The sequence below is a fragment of the Hippopotamus amphibius genome, chromosome 12 (genome assembly GCF_030028045.1).
Source record: "Hippopotamus amphibius kiboko isolate mHipAmp2 chromosome 12, mHipAmp2.hap2, whole genome shotgun sequence".
NCBI classification, from domain to species: Eukaryota; Metazoa; Chordata; class Mammalia; order Artiodactyla; family Hippopotamidae; genus Hippopotamus; species Hippopotamus amphibius.
Genome location: NC_080197.1, coordinates 68420646 through 68440793, shown reverse-complemented (window position 1 = coordinate 68440793; position 20148 = coordinate 68420646). Strand labels below are relative to the sequence as shown.

Sequence of the window (20148 nt, the reverse complement as noted above, 5' to 3'; positions counted from 1 at the left end):
ATCAGTGAGACTTAGAGAGAATCAATAACTCACTCAATGTCACTTAGTAAATGATGGAGCAGAAATGCAAATTCAGGTTGTGCGAGTTCAGAGATCAATATTTTACCAACGCACCGTGCTGTTGATTTTATATGCCTGGTAACTTGTTCTGCTAACAGCAGCAATGGCACAGCAACAACCACAACATCAGTGTCCTTAACAAGAAGAACAATAAGAACGGCAACAATGCAAACAACTGCCATTTATTGAGTTCTTCCTATGTATTAGCCAGTGAATTAGGCACTTCATGTGAAACTCCTCATTTAATTCACACCATACCCACAGGAAGAAACTACAATTTATTGTGATTTTATAGGTGAGGGAATTGAGGCTCAGAAAATTTAAGTAACTGGCAATCAATGGCTGGATAAAAGGCTGGAATATGAACCAAGAACCAAGTGGAACCAAGATAATGTTCCACTACCTTATGTTAATGACGTAGCTCACAGATGGGTAAAGATCTCAGAGTGGCGACATGATGCACTGTGTGGAATCAGACAGATATGGGTTTGACTCTCACTTCAAACAGACAACTTGTATGACTGCAGTAAAGTTCCTAAACCTCTGCTGTGAAACAGTGTCAGCAGTGCTGATCTTACAGAGCTGTGGCGAGTAAAGAGATTCTATATCTTACCTAGCACCTAACAGGTACTCAAAAAACAAGAACACCAAGCTCAGGGAGACCAACGGAAATAGCTCACATGAGACTGGCAGGGACTCCAATTCGGGTCCTCAGACTTCAAATCAAATGTTATTCCCACTGCACCACACTGCCCAGCTAAATAAGGCTATTTTATTAAATGACCTCCTAGTTCTAGCTCTAGATCAGATCCATCCATTTATATCTGAATCCGGTCTCAGACAGGATTAAAGAAATGTCTATTGCACAGAAGACAGTTATTACACATATCTGATGTATGCTACCTAGTGCTATTATTACCACAGAATTTTAAACAGAGAAAATGAAGACATCCTCTCCTTAGAACCATAAATAACCATCAAGAAGTATGAAACAGTCATTGACTCAGCAGTTATACTTCTGGCAACCTCATCTCAAAACATGGGGAAAAAACTATGTACGTAAAAATGTTTACTGCGGTCGTTTTTAAATAATCATGAGAAATTAAAAATAATGGACTATCCTACCATAGGGAATTATTACATGATTTGGGAGGGTATCTACTTTAACGGGTATTGGACATTCATTCCCATGATGCTATGAAGATTATGCAGCTCTAGGAAAGCCACTTGTAGAATAATGTGAAATGAAATCAGGACAGAAAATATGTTCTTCAAAACAAGAAACTCAGAAGCATATAAAAAGACACAGGAAATATCCAGATGACTGGAAGTTATCAGGGGTGATAACTTTGTCTTTATTCTACATGTCTTATCTAATATTATAATTTACTTTAATAATTAAAAGATACATGCAAACTAGTATGTACAGGCTGGATAAACAACAGGGTCCTACTGTACAGCATAAGGAACTGTATTGAGTATCCTGTGATAAACCATAATGTTAAAGAATATGAAAAAGAATATATATATCTACAACTGAATCACTTTGCTGTACACCAGAAATTAATACAACACTGTAAATCAACTATACTTCAATAAAATATAAAAAATTAAAAATAATTTCCTTTGGCCCAAAAAAAGAGCTACAATAAAGAACTGCAACACTGAATTTGATTGCAAATTTATCATATGACTGTATCTTACAATAATAGCCACCAGAGATGTAAAGAGTGAATAGATGGATTAAAAATCTCAGTGAAAGATTCAGCATCTTTATGGATTTTACATGATTCATCTTCTTGACTGGCAACCCTGCGGTCCAGACCAAATCTTGCCTCTGAGAAGCTGCAGTAGGAAACATAATGCCTCCCTGATAATAAGTCCAGTTTTACCTGCTGCATTTCATTGCTATGAACACCTGGGTTGGGGCCATTCTAAGAGCAGAGTAGATCATGAGCGGACTCATTAAGGTAGGGCTCGAATCCTTCTCTCTGAGGATCTACTACCTTGAAATAGAAAAGGGCTGTGGGCCAGACCCTTAGAGAAGGTTGGGTGATCAGGCAAAGAACACAAGGTCTTCACTTAGCAACCCCTTGACCCCAGAGGTGGTAAGAGCAAGGAGAATTCTGTTTCCGTATTCTTACCAGCTTCAAGCAGACGTTGTCTCACTATTTCCACTCCCTCATTCACCACCTCTTTCAAGTTATCCAGGGACTCTGAGAAGGCCGAGTTGTTCATCATCAGGACACTGATCTCGTAGCTGCCATCGTGGCAGTTCTGACTCACGTGGGAGGACCAGTACATCAGCCCTGGTCGGAGGAGCAGTGACCACAATGCCAAGGCCAACAGCAGCGTCTTCATGACCTTCTTCACCTCAGCACCATACTCCTTGCTTTACTCTGGGCTTTCAGGGAGGCAGGAACTCCAGCTGGACAGCCTGTCACTGGGTCCCTCGATCTACTCTTCCCCACGCTCCTTTCTGGTCACCCCACTGGTCACGTGGACCACAGAATACAGCCTGCCTGCCGGCAATTAGCAGCTCCATTATAGTAGGAGATAAACCAAAGTTCACTTTGTGTGTTTGCTCACAGAAAGGTCAGAGTTATAAACAGGGAGATTACCTGCGCCTCACCCAATAAAAAAGAAACATCACTGGTGACACATCACTGAGAAGAGGGAAAAGAGGAAGAAGGCAGCACTGTATATGCCAAAAATGCTTTGTAAAATGGAAAATAAAGGTCAAAGTGTTTAAGGCAAGCACAATATGATGGATTATTAGCTTTCAGGTTATGACTGCATATTGAAACTGCATCCTTAACTAGGAAGACCTGTGGTTCACTCACCCTGACAGTAACTATTATGGAGACTTGACTCTGTGTGGGGCATTGGCAGGGCACTTGGCATACAGTCATAAATGATATGGATACATTAATACCTTCATGGGATGTACATTTTGGTGGGGAAGACAAACATTAAATAAGTAATTATGAGTAACTAAACTCAATAATGAAGAACAGTGTAGAGTGAAGTGGGAGCACATGACAGATTAACCTAACCTATCCTGGAAAGTCAAGGATGTGTCCCTGAGAAAGTGTCCTTTGAGCGGAGCCCTGAAGGATGAACAGGAGTTAGCTGAATGGGAAGTGAGGGAGAGCAAGTGAGGCAAGGGTAGAGCTTGTGCAAACACCCAGAAGTGAGAAGTGGCATGGATGTCTGAGGAACTGAAAGAGATGGAGTATGACTACAGTATGGCTGGAGTGAAAAGAGTCAGTCTGGTACAATAAGGGATGCCAGAGGAGTAGGCAAGGGTAGGCCAGGGGGTTTCCTGTAAGCCATTAAGAATTTGGAACTTTACCCTAAAGGTCAAGAAGGGGACATGATTAGATAAATTTTGTAAATAGCATTTAGGCTGTCATGGAAGGAATGACCTAGAGAGAGGCAGGAGTGGGGCCATGCAGCAAATTAAGAGCCTGCTTCTGTGGTTTAGGTGAGAGGTGAAAAGGGCCAAATGAGGGCAGTAGAAGTGGAAGTGGGTTCAAGAGACATCTAAAAGATAAAATGGATAAGATGATATTTCATTGGACTTGGGGCATCAGAGAGAGGGAGGAGTTGAGAGTGACCCCTGATATGCTCAGCTGGTTGGATGGGAAAGCTATTGACTAAGCTCTAGAATTTTTAAAGCAACAAGAGAAAAGTGACCCATCACATGAAATATGGAGCCCCTATAAGGTTATCAGTGGATTTCTCAGCACAAATCTTGCAGGCCTGGAAAAAGTGCGATGATGTATTCAAAGTACTGAAGGAAAAACCCTGCCAACCAAGAATACTATACCTGGAAAAGTTATCTTCTAAAAAATGAAGGAGAGATAAAGTCTTTCCCAGACAAGCAAAAACTGAGCTCATCACCACTAGACCTGCCTTACAGAAATGCTTAAGGCGGTTCTTCAAATTGAAATGAAAACTTACTAAACAGCAATGCAAAAGCATAAGAAAGCATAAATATCACTGGTAAAAGTAAACATATAAACAAATGCAGAATAAAGTAATACTGTAATGGTAGTGCATATGTCATGTTTAAGCTGATATAAAAGTTAAAAGATAAAAATTTGTTATTGGGCACACAATATAAAAAGAAGCACTCTAAGAACACAAGCTGCGGGGATAGGAGAATAAACATATAAAGCTTTTATATGCAATTGAAATTATTATTAACCTAAAATAGAAGACTATAACTACAAGATATTTTATGCATGCCTTGAGCCAACCACAGAGAAAAAACTATAATAGACACAAGAAAGGTAAAGAGAAAAAAAAAGCAAATCACTACAAGAAAATCAACAAATAGCAAAAGAAGACAGCAAGAGAAACTAGTTCCACAACTTTTCCCCAGAAGTAACTCTATATACAGTTTAAAAATTACCAAATATAATATGTGAAATGATAAGTTCAATCAATCAAAGTGGTGGAGGCCCTCCAAAATTTTTTAATAACATCTGGGCTGTTGCCACTCTTCAGGTTAACTTGAGTGGCCCTCTAGTGACCTACTTACTATGTCCCAGCTGATCACACATCCTTTCTTGTGGTGAAGGAAAGTACAGTGTTTATTGCAGAGCATCAAACAAGGAGAATGAGCAGCTAATGCTCAAAGACTCCAACTCCCTGATGGCTTTTAGGGAAAGGTTTTTAAAGACAGTGTTAGGAGCGAGGGTCGCAGGGCGTGTGATCAGCTCCTGGACACTTTTCTGACTGGTAGACGGTGAGAGGACAGAGTGAGAGCTGCATCCCTCATTGCAGGGTCTACAAGGAGAATGGACTTCCTCAGATCACGACATGGAAGAGATCCTCTAAATGATTATGGGAAGGCTGCCTCCAGACCTCCTAGGACAGAATAGGAATTGCCTGGTGTAACACTCCCTGGACTTAGCCTTGCTGGTTCTACTGTTCATCCCAGGTAAGAGGAGAAATGCATTTTGGGTACTCAATGAACCAAACATCAATAGAAGGGATTAGTAAAATTGAATGGGACAGTATTTGTGATTCTCCCCATTTTACAGTAGACCAAAACCTGAAAAATAGGCTGGTTCTATAAACCTACTCAGTGATTGAAAACAACCAGAAGTTATGCTTCTTTTACCAGAAGCAGAGGAGAGAAACAGAGTGATAACCAGAAGTGGAGATGGGGTTATGAGAGGATTTTTAAGGCGAAAGTTAGTTATTTAAAATGTTGATAAGGAGCTGGTGGGGAGGAAGAGGTGGCAGATGTGAGAGAGGAGGCGTAAATGATGATGGCTTCAAGACAATGAGAGGCAACGGGATTCCAAACATGGCAGAAAGAACGACTCTTTTTAAAAAAGGAAGAAAGTGTTGTAGGATGATTGCATATGTCCCTGAATAGAAATTGGGTCTGCCCACCCAGACATGCAGCGAAGCCAATCCAATGGGTTGTGGTGAAGGAAAGTATAGTGTTTATTGCAGGGCACCAAACAACGAGAATGAGTAGCTAATGCTCAAAGACCCAAACTCCCTGATGGATTTCAGGGAAAGGTTTTTTAAAGACGGTGTTGGGGGTGGGGGGGTGTGATCAGCTCACGGACACTTTTCTAATTGGTAGACGGTGAGGTGATAGGGAGGCATTTCAGGAATCCTGATCATCACTTATCCAGCTCCAACCAGCCTAGGGTCTATGTGTTCAGGGTCAGCCGTTTCCACCTAGCGGGGGTCTGGTTTCTGTAAGAAATAACTTAAGAATGTGTGTCAGACATTGTTACCTGTTTTTCTCAAGGAGAACTAGCACTTTATGACCCAATCCTTCATTTTTACTTATTGCTTTAGTTGTTATCAGCTTCCTTGCTCGATTGCCTTTTCTTAGTTCCTGCTTTTGCCCATTCTTAAATGATTAATTGCTTGAGTCTGTTTTCTGAAACAGGCCAGGGAAAATAAGGTTGTTTTTTCTCAAGGTGGGAGGGTGCAGTCGGAACATGGAAGGGTGTGCAATTGGGAAGGCCCTGCAGGGCTCTGCTCTGTTTCATATATACATGCATATTTCTAGACCTATGGGCTGGAAGATGAGATCGTTTAGGTATGATTGTTTAAATTTATTTTCCGAAGGAGATGAGTCATCGGCTGAGAATGAAAGGAGAGCTGGGCTAGTCCGAGGCTTGATAAGGGAGGGACTTGAAAAGTTACTGCGATGAGTGGGAGAAGGGACTGATAAGAGATGCGTCCTAAGGTTGTTTGGCAGTGAGATTAGGAGATGAGTGACTGACTCTATTGTGACCCTTCTCAGCCCAGTTTTATGATTTTATCCAGCAACATGTGGCTGCTCAAGAGCAGGTACAGGAAAGTGAACGGTTGGGCTTATTCAGGTATGGAGTTTTTCCAGGTAGGTGCAATGAAAGAGCAAATGGATAAAAAAAAAAATTGAAAAAAGTCAAAAGAGTGGAGAGATGGACTACAAAATCTAAACTGAATAAGAGTGAAGTGCATGCAGGAGGGGAGTGAGGGAAAGACAGAAGAAAGAGGCTTGCGGGAATTCCCTGGCGGTCCAGTGGTTAGGACTCCAAGCTTTCACTGCCGAGGGTGTGGGTTCAGTCCCTGGTGGGGGAACTAAGACCCTACATGTCATGCAGCGCAGCCAAAAAAAGAACAAAAAATAGATGAGGCTTGAAGGGATGAGGGTACAGTAGTCAGGCAGAAGTACAGGTGGAAAGGGGAGAGCTGAAACAAACAAACAGCTGGAAGGGTAGTGTTTGCTTTAGAGGGTGGATTTTCCGCATTACTGATTTGAGCAGTTCAAGGTGGCTGAGGGCGGGTGTGGGGGGAAGGAGAATGTTTTTGAACAGAGGAGCTCAAGGAACTCAGAGTCCAGTCTGTTGGACAGGTCACCTCCTGGGTATGAAAATCAACCAGACTGATAGCAGGCCCTTGCCGGGGAGGAATAAACCAGGGAAAATAATCAGGACTTCAGCAACTGACAGTGGTTGATGAAATGGGATAGAGAGTGTCCTGGCTAGATGGTACATGTCTCAAGGGAACAGAAGTGTGGTTTGTTTGATTTTTTTTAATTTTTAAATTATGAAGTAGGTCATACATGTAAAGGCATATCTGCAATGAACATATACAAATTAAAAGAATAATAAAATGAATACTCATGTACATACATTATAGCCTAAAATATAAAATATTACTAGAGCCTTTGTACCTGTGTGCCCCATCCCTAATACATCACCCCTCCTTCTCCCAATCTAGCCATGAGGTGCAGGGAACAGTTCATGAAGAGATACAGAATACTGAGGCATTTGTTGAACATGGCGTAGCAATATGGGGATGAAAAAAAGCTAGAGAAGATATGACACCAAGTACCCATGTTTGGGGGGATGACTGATGTGGAATAAGGTTGGTTCAATTCTGGTGTCTCCTGGAGGGAGGATGGTAGATGCTAGGACTTCACAGGCTACAGCTTTGATTCAGAAGGAAGGCACTGGGGTTGTTTTATGGAGTGGGGTAGGTGGTAATGAGTGACTGAGAGTGGTCAGGAGTGGGCGCCCCTGGAGATTTTTAGTGGACATCAGGAAGAATGGAACACCGGGCTGCAGGGAGGCACATGGTCATCACAAGGGTGATTAACCTTTGCTACAGGTAACGATTTCATATGTTGCACATTTTGTGGTCAAGTGTGGACACAAACCTGGTTGTCTAACTGTTGGTATGTTTCTATTCCTACTCCCTGTGGTAGGAGAAAGAGTAGACTACTTTTGTTTTTGTTTTGATTTGATCTGCAAATTGCAAATAAGAAAAAAAAAAGAAGCCACATAGAGGAACGAATGAAGTAGTAACTATCAGGTGCTTTTAATTCAGATGTGAAGACAGAAGGCAGACACAGTTCTGGGAATCCTCTGGTTATAGCATGGAACCAGGAAAAGATTTCAAAAGAGACGGAACAAGATAACAGTCCTTCCTGGATCCTTCAAGGCAAAAATTATATGTCTTCTTTATGCTGTAAAACTACTAGCATGTAGATCATGATTAAACTTTCTGCTGGGAAAGTTTCAAGGGTCAAAAGCAAGTAATGGAACACTGAGTTGGCAGATTTATGAGATACACTTCTCAGTAGAACACAGAAGCCCTAAAGATATGAGGAAAAAAAAGGGAAATCACTCCATCTAGAAGTGGCACACCTGCACCTGCCACTCATTGGTTTCTGGCAACACTCTGGGTCTCTTTTGTACGCTTTGCATTGAGACGTCCTGTTCACCTTCAGTCCTATTGGAATATTCAGCGTCTCTAAACTCTGTAGCAGTCCTAGGTGTCCTCTCCCCCATCTCAGTGCAGATGCAAAAGTGAGTTTTTCAAAAGGGACTTTACCAGCTAATGTAACTGATGGAACTAAAACATTAAAGTGTTGTTGTTGTTGTTGTTTAACAAGCACAAAAGTAGAAATTCTGATCTGGATTTATTGAGGAAAAATGGCTGCAGGAAAGTACTTCTCTTTTTCCAGTGTTACTGAGAAAAAATTGACATACATCACTGTATATGTTTAAGGCATACAGCATAATGGTGAAATGATTTACATATATTGTGAAATGATTACCAAAATGGGTTCAACTAATATCCATCTTGTCATACAGATACAATAAAAAGAAACGAAAGAAGGAAAGAAATAAAGGAAAAGAAAAATCCTCCTTGTGATGAGAACTCTTAGAATTTATTCTCTTAACCTTCCTATATATCATACAGCAGTGTTAGCTGTAGTCACCATGTTGTACATCAGAGTGTTTCTGAATTGATGGTTTAATACTCACCCGATTAGCTGAAATACACCCTGAATGCCTGCAGCCAGGGCACATGTATACTTCTGCTTCTTCCAGTTAAGTCATTTGTTTACTAAGGGTCCCTTTTGTTTGTGCCCAAATTTGCCAAATGTACTTCTTAAATTATGTCCTTAATTAAATGCTATGTAATCTGATAAAATACATACAAAAACTGTTGGAAATCTTAAACAAAGACAAATTACTAAGAAAACTGCCATGGTGAGACTGCTATAAAACACTGGAGAATAAGAGAGAAACCTAAAAAAAATTCTGTCCTTAGAGACCTTGTCAATCACCTTAATACATCAAACACCAAAAGTAGTACAAGATGCACCAGGGGTATGGTTTACTTAAGAAAGCTGATACAGCGCGGAGGGACAAACTGGGGATTTGGGATTAACAGGTACACACTACTATATATAAAATAAACAACAAGGACCTACTGTATAGCACAGAGAACTATATTCCATATCTTGTAATAACCTTTTCCATTGAAAATAATCTGAAAAAGACACAACTGAATCACTTTGTGTCACAACTAAATCACTTAGCTGTACACCTGAAACATTGTAAATCTACTACACTTCAATAGAAAAAGAAAGAAAGCTGATACAGAGCTCCAACCTGGGGACTCACACTCAAAGAAAATTACTTGGCCTGACATCAACCAATGGGTGGATAAACAGATCTGAATATGTTTTGAGATAAAACTTTTAAGGTATAGATATATAATTTTTAATGATTTCTACTTTAACTTTTTTTTTTTGTCCTGTGAAGGAAATACTTACTGCTCCTATTCACATATGATAACATAATGCCAGATGGGTTCAGGTAACTAAAAGGTGATACGGTTTTGCTGAGCACTCAAATGGGTTTGGTTATGCAGACCTTCTGTGTTAGGCACAGAGAAACATAAACTGCTTTACATAATAAAATGAGGAAGATGTGAAGTCTGCAGGGTCAATCCAGGAACAAGCAAATGAGGAGGACAGATGGAAAGAGATAAAGGGAAAGAGATAGGAGCTACATAGAAAGAAATGGCTGGTGGGAAAGACCTAGCGGGATGGGGGCTGAAGACACTTAAGAACAAGGATGTATAAAATAAGGAAGAGGTTCCTTGTCTTTTCCTTGAGGCAAAGATGCCTTACTTCATCCACACAACAGACATTTATTGAGCACCTTCTAACCATTCTCAGCACTGGAGTTACACAAATGAACACACTTTCGCCTTCATAATAACTGTATTCCAGTGGGATTTTAAAAACTGATAAAACTGGCTAACACTTCCCAAACCTTCAGTCAAGTCTGTGCCAAGTACAACTTGCCTAACTTGTGGGAATTATGGAAAGGTGCTCAGATCTGCGTCTAGATTGATGGGGTAAGAACAGGCGTAGAACGGCTAGGTGATTCTTGGAAGCAGGAGTCTGAAGTCAGAGATGATCACAGTAGTTTAAGACTTCAGGGTTTGAAGAAATATTGGGAAGTGCTTTTGGACTTTCTACAAGGATTCGATGAGAGTCAAAGTCATCTCATCTAGATCACGAGGTCGAGTGACCAGACTGACACCTGAATCACTATTGTACACTAGGGCTGCATATCTAACCCTAGCACCAGTGCCTGGGTGCTTCAGGCTGACAGGCTTGTGTCTTTTCCTTGTTATACCTGTTTCCTCTTGCCTTCCCCTCCCTCATTCCAAAAGAAACTCTATGTAATCCTTGAGCAATGTCTTCCTCTCCCTCCTTCCTGAGCCCATTTTGTACAGTCTTCTTATGTGCTCAGGAAAGGCCGGAGTAGATGATTGTTATATACTTGCAGGGGTGGCTGGAATTCTGTTCAATTTCCTAGCGACTCTTGGATTACCTCCTCTGTCCAGGTGGCTATGTTTATGTGCTAAGGGAAATATGTGCTGGAGACAGTAGTAGTGCATTTCAGCTGCAATAAAGTTCTTCGTGCTCTGGAAACAGCTTTGTTTGTTTTCTCTTACCTCCGACACACAGAAGGAAACAGGCCCTAGGCTGCCAAAGAGCTGTTAGTTGGGTTAATAAGTCAATCCTGAAAAAGGAACTCTGTACTCTCCTGTAGAGAAGCCAGATACTACTCTTTCCCACTCCTACCCGCTGCACCCCTCATCCCCTCCAGGGCAGCTCAAGAATTACTTCCTCCTAGTTATATGGGTTAAAATAATAGCTTGGGAAAGACGAAAAAAAGTGATCAGTTCCTTGAAGTGTAAACTCCTTACGAACAGAGTAACTGTCAGTTTTGTTTATTGATGCTTCTTTACGTAGTTGGAAAGGTAAGGCAAGCATTTAAAGAACAGAATTGCATATCTTGAGGTAAAGAAGAGCATCTTTGAGTTTCATGAGGCAGTGTGATATTCTTAAAGAAAAAAACAAGACCCATAAAACTTGAAGCTGGATTTGAATCGTGTTTCACCTGTTTGTTAAGCATAGGAACTTGAGCGGATTACCTACATTTGCTGATCTTTAGTTTTCTTATTTGTAAAATAAATTTAATTTCTATTCTAGCCCATAAGCCTGAGCTGTGACCCTTGTTGGAGTCTGGATGTGGGTAGGTGTGCCAGATGATTGATGGGATTTGCCCAAAGAACATTCACTCACCTGGGGTTGAAGAGGCACACCATCGGTGATTCATGCCCAGGGAAACAGCCAAGCTATAGTTGCCTTATTATTCAACTCTGTCTCCAATCCAGTCCATACATGCAGACCTTAGTTCAAAAGAGAAAAAGGCCTGGAATAAAAAACTGGAAAAACAACCTGATAAAGAACTCAGCAGAATATTAAGTCATAGATATACTCGCCTAGGGGCCCTCTAACAGGCTCCATCGCATAAAGAAGAGCGATGTTGTTCTTCACTTGACCAAAAACTGGCAGCCTGCTCTGGCACTCAGAGTCCTCCATGGTGGTTGTCGGGGTGGCTGGAGCTGGGGCAGCACCCAGTGGGGGACTTCACTGTATGAGCAAATTGTACTCACCAGGTGGCAGAACCCCCTGGAGACCCTCATGCTTAGTGGGCCCGTAGCAGTACCCAGGACAAAGAGACTTACGGGACAATATTCAAGACAGGCCTAGCAACTTCGAGAAATACTCACAGGAGCACCAACAAGTAAATACTAAGTTATTACTGTTGCTGTGAACGTCACAGATTCTAGCATGGCGAAATTTGGATTAATTAAAGCAGAAAATGGTATTATAAAGTTCCTGGCACCTAGAAGTGGTTTAACAACTGTCAGTGATTATTATTCCTTGATGCCATTCTCTAAATGGCAGAATCAATTGTTCCTTCCTTTGTGCTACTTTTGTGTATAGTAGGTATATCTTCTCTAACTTTAATTGAAAATTTATGTAGTTGAAATTAATTGAATTGAAAAAGCGAAGTATATGACAAACTTCACTTTATTAGAAAAGAATGGTAATGGAAAGAAATTTCAGTTGTATTCAAGAAATTATTATATGGCTACATATGATTAAAAAATTATCCCTAAAACAAATATTCAGAATCTACCACAGGAACAAAACTTTAAACTACATTTATTTAGACATACTTTTTTATTGTTTGGAATATATTTACAGTGAATCAGCAGGATATCTTTGAAAGAAAGAAGTTCTGAAATGCAGAGTGGTAGATACTCCTTTTCAAGTTACATATGAGATTAGGAAAAACAAATTTGTTGAATGCTTAAAACTTGGCAAAATTATTTGAAGGAGGAACAAATGCCTGATGAAATAAGATTAGATGGAAAGGGATAAGAAGAGCACGGGGAGAAAAATCTTATTAATCCTTCAAGATTGCAGAAACTGGTTGCCTGAAGACACAGCATATCAAATGTATTAAGATGCAACCACATTTAATATATTTGATATGTATCATTTTTCTGTAAAAAAATTTTTCTGTAAAAAATTGAAAGGAGTTTTATAGTTTTGCTACTGGAATAACATATTAGCTTTGATGTTTTAGTTACCTTTTTTGTATTTGGAGCCCAGACGTCTTTCTTTTAGGTCTCAAACACCTTTATAGGCTTTTAAAACACTCAGAGATCTAGGCAGTGATAGACTGTCCCTGATAAGCAAGGATGTAAAATAGACAGTGAGAAAGAAATCAAGTCCATTTACAGCTGGCACCCATAACATCCCTGTGAAATAAAAGGAGAGAGTATTTAAATTAAGGTGCTTGTCAGAGAAAGGGAGGCCAAGAGTCAACAAAACAAAGTACAAAGCTGTAAATCTGTCAGGAAAGAAAATACAATTATACGAGGATGTAAATGTGGAGGCTAGTGAGAATTCTTGGCATAAATTTAGAGAGAAAGTGGCAAAGGTAGTTTGCAACACAAACGTGAAATCAGCAGGAATGATGATAATGATACTGGAGGTTTGGATTTTGCTACCAAACCAAACTTGGGTCTGCTCACCTGCATGTAAAGCCAGTCTATTGGGTTGTGATAAAGGAAAGCGCAGTGTCTATTGTAAGATGCCAGACAAGGAGTCTGGGGCAGCTGATGCTCTAAAAACCCAAACTCCCCAATGGGTTTCAGGGAGGCAGGTGAGGAAGGAGAGTCACAGGGTATGTGATTAGCTTGTGCAATTCTCTGATTGGTTGATGGTAAACAGGGCAAAGTCACAGGGGTTAACATGATCAATCCTCAGACTCCAATAGGTCCGCTCATTTTCACCAAGTAGTTAACTTCTTCCATTTGGTGGGGATTTTAGCATCTGTAAACCAACTGAGGGAATGTGCATCAGATACTGTTACCTAGAGAGTAACAGTATCAGAGAGGAGCTAAAGCAGAGGACCTGAGGGGAGAGGTCTGTCCGGGGAAGGCCCCGTAGAGTCCTCCTCGGTTACATCTTTAATCATGAAAAAAACGGAGGAAGTTGGGTAAAGAAGTTTCTGGTCAAATTTCTTGTATATTGTTGCTACTCAGGGTATAGGGTGCTGCTTATGGGGAATTTCTGCATGACCCCTATAGAAGAAGTGGACACTTAAAAAAAAAACAAAACAGGTTACGTATTCGCTCTTGAAAGAAGGATGATTAGGAATAAAAAAGCAGTTTTACCGTTTAATGCTTTTGAGTTGAAGAAGGGGAGAAAAGGTAGAGGTAGACAGAAACTGAGATACCAGCTTCAACAAATCAACTGGTTCGCAAGGCAGAAATAGAGACACAGATGTAGAGAACAAACATATGGACACCAAGTGGGGAAAGCCGGCGGGGTGGGGGGTGGGGTGAGATGAATTGGGAGATTAGGACTGCCATATATATATTACTAATAAGAAAAAAAATCAAATTGTACACTTTAAATATATGCAGTTTACTGTATGTCAATTGTATCTCAATAAAAGTTCTTAAAAAAAAAAAAAAAGAATTGAGATACCAGTTTCAAATTCCCCCGGTTCAAGTTGGTTCAAGTTGAAGGCTTCCTAGAAGTGGTATCCTCAGATGAAAACAATTCCTAAATCAGAATGTGTAAAGAGCCTGGTGAAGATTCCTGAGAAGATGGAGAGGGCTGAGGACCTAGAATGGAAGTTCAGGGAAGACTGATAGAGAAAAAGGATGAAAACATTGAGGCCTGAGCAGAGGACAGAGTTCGACTTTGTCAAACTGGCTATGTCTTCTCTGCTGATAAATGTTCGCTTAATAAATGTCTGCGTGTGAGGCAGACAACTAACAAACAAGATATCTATTTTTAAAATAGAAGTTATTGGGCTTAAGATAAAATTTTGGAAAAGCACGGCAGGGTCACTGAGGTGGAAGTGGGAGAAAACTCAAAGCGCCATGAGAATTAACACCTGCCATTTACTGAGCTCCTACTTGGTACCTGCCGCTTCACTGCCTTCTTTATGCCCATTAACTCCTTGACTCTTCCCAATTGTACTTTGGAGACTTTTATCATCTCCATTTTAAGGAGGAAGGAAACCCTTTGTAAGACAGGCTAGGACCTGGGACCTGAGACCCTTTGCTGCAGTGCTGCAAAGCTTGCACCTGGATAAACGTCTCCTGAGAAATGAAATACAAAGTCCCTACACGGGACTAAAAATAACTGCATGAATGCACAGTTGGGGCAAATTACGGACAAGATACAAAGAGACCAAAAAGCCCAACTGCTGCTTCTGAAGAGCTGGGAGCAAAAACAGGGTTTTGGGAGCAAAAGCAGGGTCCTGCACATGGCCCCTGCACTCAACACCACCAAAGGGTGGGCAGACCACCTAAGCCGCCCTCCGGCCTGACCCCTGGACACACCCCTACCATCCCCCATATAAGGAACCAGTTCGCCACCCCACCCACTCCCCACCTCGGGGAGTTAGCTAGCAAGGAAACCTGTTACTTGTTCTCACTACCCCCTGCTGCAGCAAGGGCCCCAATAAATCCTAGCCTGAATTTCTTGTCTGGCCTCTGATCAATTTCTATTGATTAAGGAAGGTTAAGAACCTGGTTGGTAACATTTGGGTCCGAGGCCGGCGGCTTGAATGGTAAGTGGCAGAATCTGGGTGGGTTTTGCCACCTTCCAGAAGCAAAGCCTTTTCCACTCGGAGCTGATTAATTGAGACTGGGGGCTGGGAGCTAGTGAGGAGGGCATGTGGTGAGCCATCTGGAGGGCAACAAATCAGACCAACTTCAATAACAAAGAAGTAGTTTATGGAAGCAGAGTGAGGAAACTTGAAGGGAAATAAAATGTGATACACAAACGTGTAAAAGAATATAAAAGGATAACAGACATAGGAAAGCAAAACAGGTAAAGGGAAAATGGCAAAATCTTGGGAGTGTTTAATTTATAAGAATACGATCTGGTGCCACACAAGGCATTTTGTTTAGTTAGCTTTTATGAAAGAAAATTATAAAAATGAATCGTCCCAGAGGCTGCTGGGGGAGGGGGGAAGGGCAAGAAATAATTTTCCCTCTACTCTTCTGAGTTCTGAGCTGAGACCCCTGTACTAAAGGACAGATACCGAGTTCCACTCACTTAAGGACATTTGCAGCAACTGTTCTCTCTGCCTGGAACTCTCTGCCACTGGCATCTTCATCGTTATGAGATTTCAGCGCAAATGGCACCTCCTAGAGACACCTCTTGTGATTGACCAGTTTAAAGAACACCTTGCTCCCCTAGTCATTCTCTCATATGCTACTCTGCGTTACTCTCTTTATAAAAGTTATCATCATTTGATATTATCTTGTTTATTAATTAATTTGCCTCCCACATTAGAATTTAAGGTATAGGAACTCAACGAATTGAGCTTATTCATTTCTGTATCTCCATCTCCTAGAACACTGCAGTCAAAACTTAATAAATATTTTACAAGACCTTGAGGAATTAAAAGAAAAAGTGGACACTGCAGTAATTTGAAAAGCACAAAGCATTATAAGGTGGTTTATAATAGTTGCCAATATTAACCTCCCAATGACTATTCTCTCCTGACATTTTTCGTTGTTTATAATCAACCTTAATATTCTCTCCACACCAATACAGAATTTGTATTCTTCTGCTTTCTTCCTCCCATTATTACACTCGGAAGGAATGCAAAATATTTTAGGGTGTAGATGAAGAAGTTAGAAAGGCACTTAAAATATCCTTCTTCTAAAAAAAAAAGGTAATTTCTTCCATAGTATTTTTAGAGCATAGTGTGTGTAAAGGTTAAAATCTATGAACAAGATCAATCTGGGGCATTAGACATCTTTAGTATGAGTCTTCTTATTCAGGAACCTGCTTGATCCCTTTACTTACATTCTTTATAGATGTATCTAAATGAAGTTTTACTATTTTCAACATAAGTATATTGTACACTATTAGAATTATTCATAACTACTATATATTTATATGTTTGTTGTTACTGCAAGTAAATTGTAAGCTGTGATTTTAAAATCTTATTGTTTATGGATAGCAATTTAAATTTTTTTGTATTGATCTTGTATTGGCAGCCTTGCTAAGCTCTTTTATTACATACTAATAATTTGTAGATGAAAGTTTTTTATATATGAAAGCACATCATTTGCTAAATGATATTTTTTTCTTTTTATAATATTGTTCCAAATAGAGATTGGGAGATTGCGTATCTTAGTTTGCCTAGGTAGGCTGGTAAGATAGTTTTTATATTCTCATTTTCCCTCCTTTCTTATCGACTCTTTTCACCTAAGAGTGCATATCTTGTTATATTTCCTATTTTAAAAATAATGATTTTTAACATTTCACCATTAAGTATGAAATTCACTGTAGGAATTTAGCTTTTATTTTATTTTTTAGATTCTTTTATCAGGTTAATGACATTTCCTTCTAAGTTCCCGAGTTTCTAATCATAAACAATGTTTTAGTTGTATTGCTTTCTCTATCTATTGAGGTGATCAAATGTTTGTTCTACTTTTATTTTTTTCATGAGGAAATTATATCAGTATATTTATCATATTAATTCGTGGAATAGTTGCATTCTGAAATAAACCCAATTTGGTCATGATATATACTTATTTTGTTATCTATACATTGCTAGATTTGGTTTGCTATTATTTCATTTGGATTTTTGCATCTGTGTCTTGAGTGAGATTGGTCAGAAATGAGAAAGTATTGCCTTTGTCAGGTTTTGGTGTCAAGATTGTGCTAATCTCATAACAAGTTGGCGAGTATTGTTTCTTTTTTCTATTCTTTGGGAGAGTTTGCACTGAATATAAGGTTGGAATAATCTGTTCTTGAATATTTAGGGCAGATTCCATTTTAAAAAACAACACAAAAATAGTGAAAATCACAAAGGGAAAGCTAGTTTTTTTTCTCCTACATTAGAATTAAGAACTTCTATTCATCAAGTGCACTATAAAGAGAGTGAAAATACAACTAAGAGAAATAATTGTAGTATGAATAATTGCCAAAGGGTTAACATGGCAGATTATCTTAAGACACCTGCAACTCAGTAAGAAACAATCAAATATAAAAATGATCTACATGATTTAATTCCAATCATTGTCCTCGCTATTCTGTTCTACCCACCTTATGTAGGTAACAACTTTTATTAATTTCGCTTTAATCATTCCAGCTTTTTAAAAGCATAGATGAGGACTTCCCTGGTGGCACACTGGTTGAGAATCCACCTGCCAATGCAGGAGACGCGGGTTCGATCCCTGGTCCGGGAAGATACCACATGCTGTGGAGCAACTAAGTCCATGTGCCACGATTGCTTAGCCTGCAACCTAGAGCCTGTGAGCCACAACTATTGAGCCCACCGTGCCACAACTACTGAAGCCCATGCACCTAGAGCCTGTGCTTCACAACAAGAGAAGCCACCACAATGAAAAGCCTGAGCACTGCAACGAAGAGTAGCCCCCACTCGCCGCAACTAGAGAAAGCCCATGCTCAGCAATGAAGACTCAATACCTCCAATAAAATAAATGAATAAATTTAGAAAAAATAAAAGTAAAAGCATAGATGAATATATTATTTTTTAACCTTCTTTCTTGTCCACTGACATCATTTAATAGCAAAAATCCTAGAACTATGACCATACCTGCCGAGACCAGCTCGGCGACTCGAGGCAAGTGACGGGTGCCGCAAGCTTGAAGAAGACACAGACACAGACTGAAGAGAAAAGTGGGACCGGGGGGCTCAAGACCTCTCGGATCAAGAGCCCTGCTGACTCATCCCAGGTTGCTTTTATTGAGTTCGTGGGCTAACATTCTCAGGTTACACTCATAAACAGTCAAAGGCCTCACATGATTGAGGCAATTATCTTTGTTTACTTCCTGGGTCTGAGTTGAGCAGGTGTGGATCTGAGCTGGGGGTGGAGAGCAAAACAGCCCTGGGGGCAGGAGACCTCTCTCAGATATTAGGGGTCTGTGCCCCACCCGTGTTGGCCCCTCTGCGACTGTGCCTGTCTTAGGTTGTTCCTCCCTTGAGGAATCTTACCCGTCTCTGGCTAACCAGTCATCCTCTAGGGCCAAACACGGTGATATAAGGAAGGTTCTATGCACCACCCCTGTTGGCCCCTCTGCGGCTGTGCCTGTCTTAGGTTGTTCCTCCTCTGAGGAATCTTACCCGTCTTTGGCTAACCAGCCATCCTTCAGGACCAAACAGGGTGATATTAGTCTCCACGCCCCGCACCCTCAGCTCCTCCACTGCTCAAGAATCCCATCGCTTGGCCCACATCAAAAAGGTTCCCGAATGTCTTCCCACACATACCTGTACACAGAGATCTTCATTCTTATTTTTTAAATAGCTGCATATTATTTCATCATGTAGATTTTTTTGTTGTTTATTTAGGCAGTCTCCTATTTTATTGAACATGAATTTTTCCCAATCCTTGCTACAATGGGTAATTTGTACACATTATTTTACAGCTGTGTAACTGTATCTGAAAAATAGATTCCCAGAAGGGAGATATTTGGGTCAAAGAGTAAACGCAAGCTATAGTTTTGGTGTATACTGCTAGATTTACTAACTTAGGCCTTTCATGTGAGGCACTCCCACCTGTAATATGTGAGAATACCTGGTTCTTCACAGCCCCTCATACGGAATGTGTTGTTAAACTTTTAGACTTTGGGTTATTTAACAGGTGAGAAATGATATGTCAGATTTCTAATTACATTGCTCTTATTAGGAGTTAAATTAAGAATCATTTTATAAGTTTAAAGACATTTTTCAACAGCTATACAATTTTAGGGTGAGAGTACTTTGAAGATATATTCTGCAGTGTTCTGGCTTCCACTGTTCCTGTTGAGAAGTCATCTGTTTAATCATGATCCCTTTGTCTTTTCTTTCTAAAGGTTTTTAGAACCTCTTGTCTTCTGGGTTCTACAGGTCTACCATAGAGTTTCTAGGATGATATTTAATTTTATTTTTCTATTTGGGATTTATTCATCTTCCTGATTATGAGGAGTAGTTTCTTTGATCACTTCTGGATAGTGCCAACCACCAGCTCAAATATTCAAATACTACCTCATTCTCATTCTTTCTCTTCTTTGCTTTTGAAAGTTCTATTAGACAGAGGTGTACCTTCTCACTTTATCTTCTGTATTTCTTAATATCTCTCTTGTAGTGTTTTATTTTTCCCTATCTATGCTGCATTCTGGATCATTTCTTCAGATTTATCTTCCAGCTCTCCAACTCTTTCTTCAGCTATGCCAAAGAAGATGCTTCACCTGTCCACTGAGTTTAAATTTAGGAGTTGTATCTTTAATTTCTGTCTTTACCTGTTTTCTAATCTTATAAATACTTTTTTTTAACCATAAAATCCCTTTTTTATTTTTTTAAACATAATAAATTCACTTATTGTATGTTCTAAAACTGCTGAA

The 20148-nt window shown here is 40.0% G+C and overlaps 1 protein-coding gene across 10 annotated transcripts in view; it reads right to left on the bottom strand.

Annotated features, from left to right (window-relative positions):
- The window catches only part of GUCY2C (guanylate cyclase 2C), a 114929-nt gene that overhangs the window by 74012 nt on the left and 20769 nt on the right, over window positions 1–20148 (bottom strand). For 8 of the 10 annotated variants that reach the window (XR_009048345.1, XR_009048346.1, XR_009048347.1 and 5 more), the window contains exon 2: window positions 11489–11595. Coding sequence is in view for 7 of the 10 variants with exons in the window: in XM_057701220.1 (XP_057557203.1) it covers window positions 11489–11522 (34 nt within the window). In the remaining 3 variants the exon portion in view is untranslated. Of the gene's footprint in view, window positions 1–2204; window positions 3810–11488; window positions 11596–12849; window positions 12948–20148 lie in introns of those variants that run through there. The other 2 variants (XM_057701221.1, XM_057701227.1) reach the window with 2 other exon arrangements.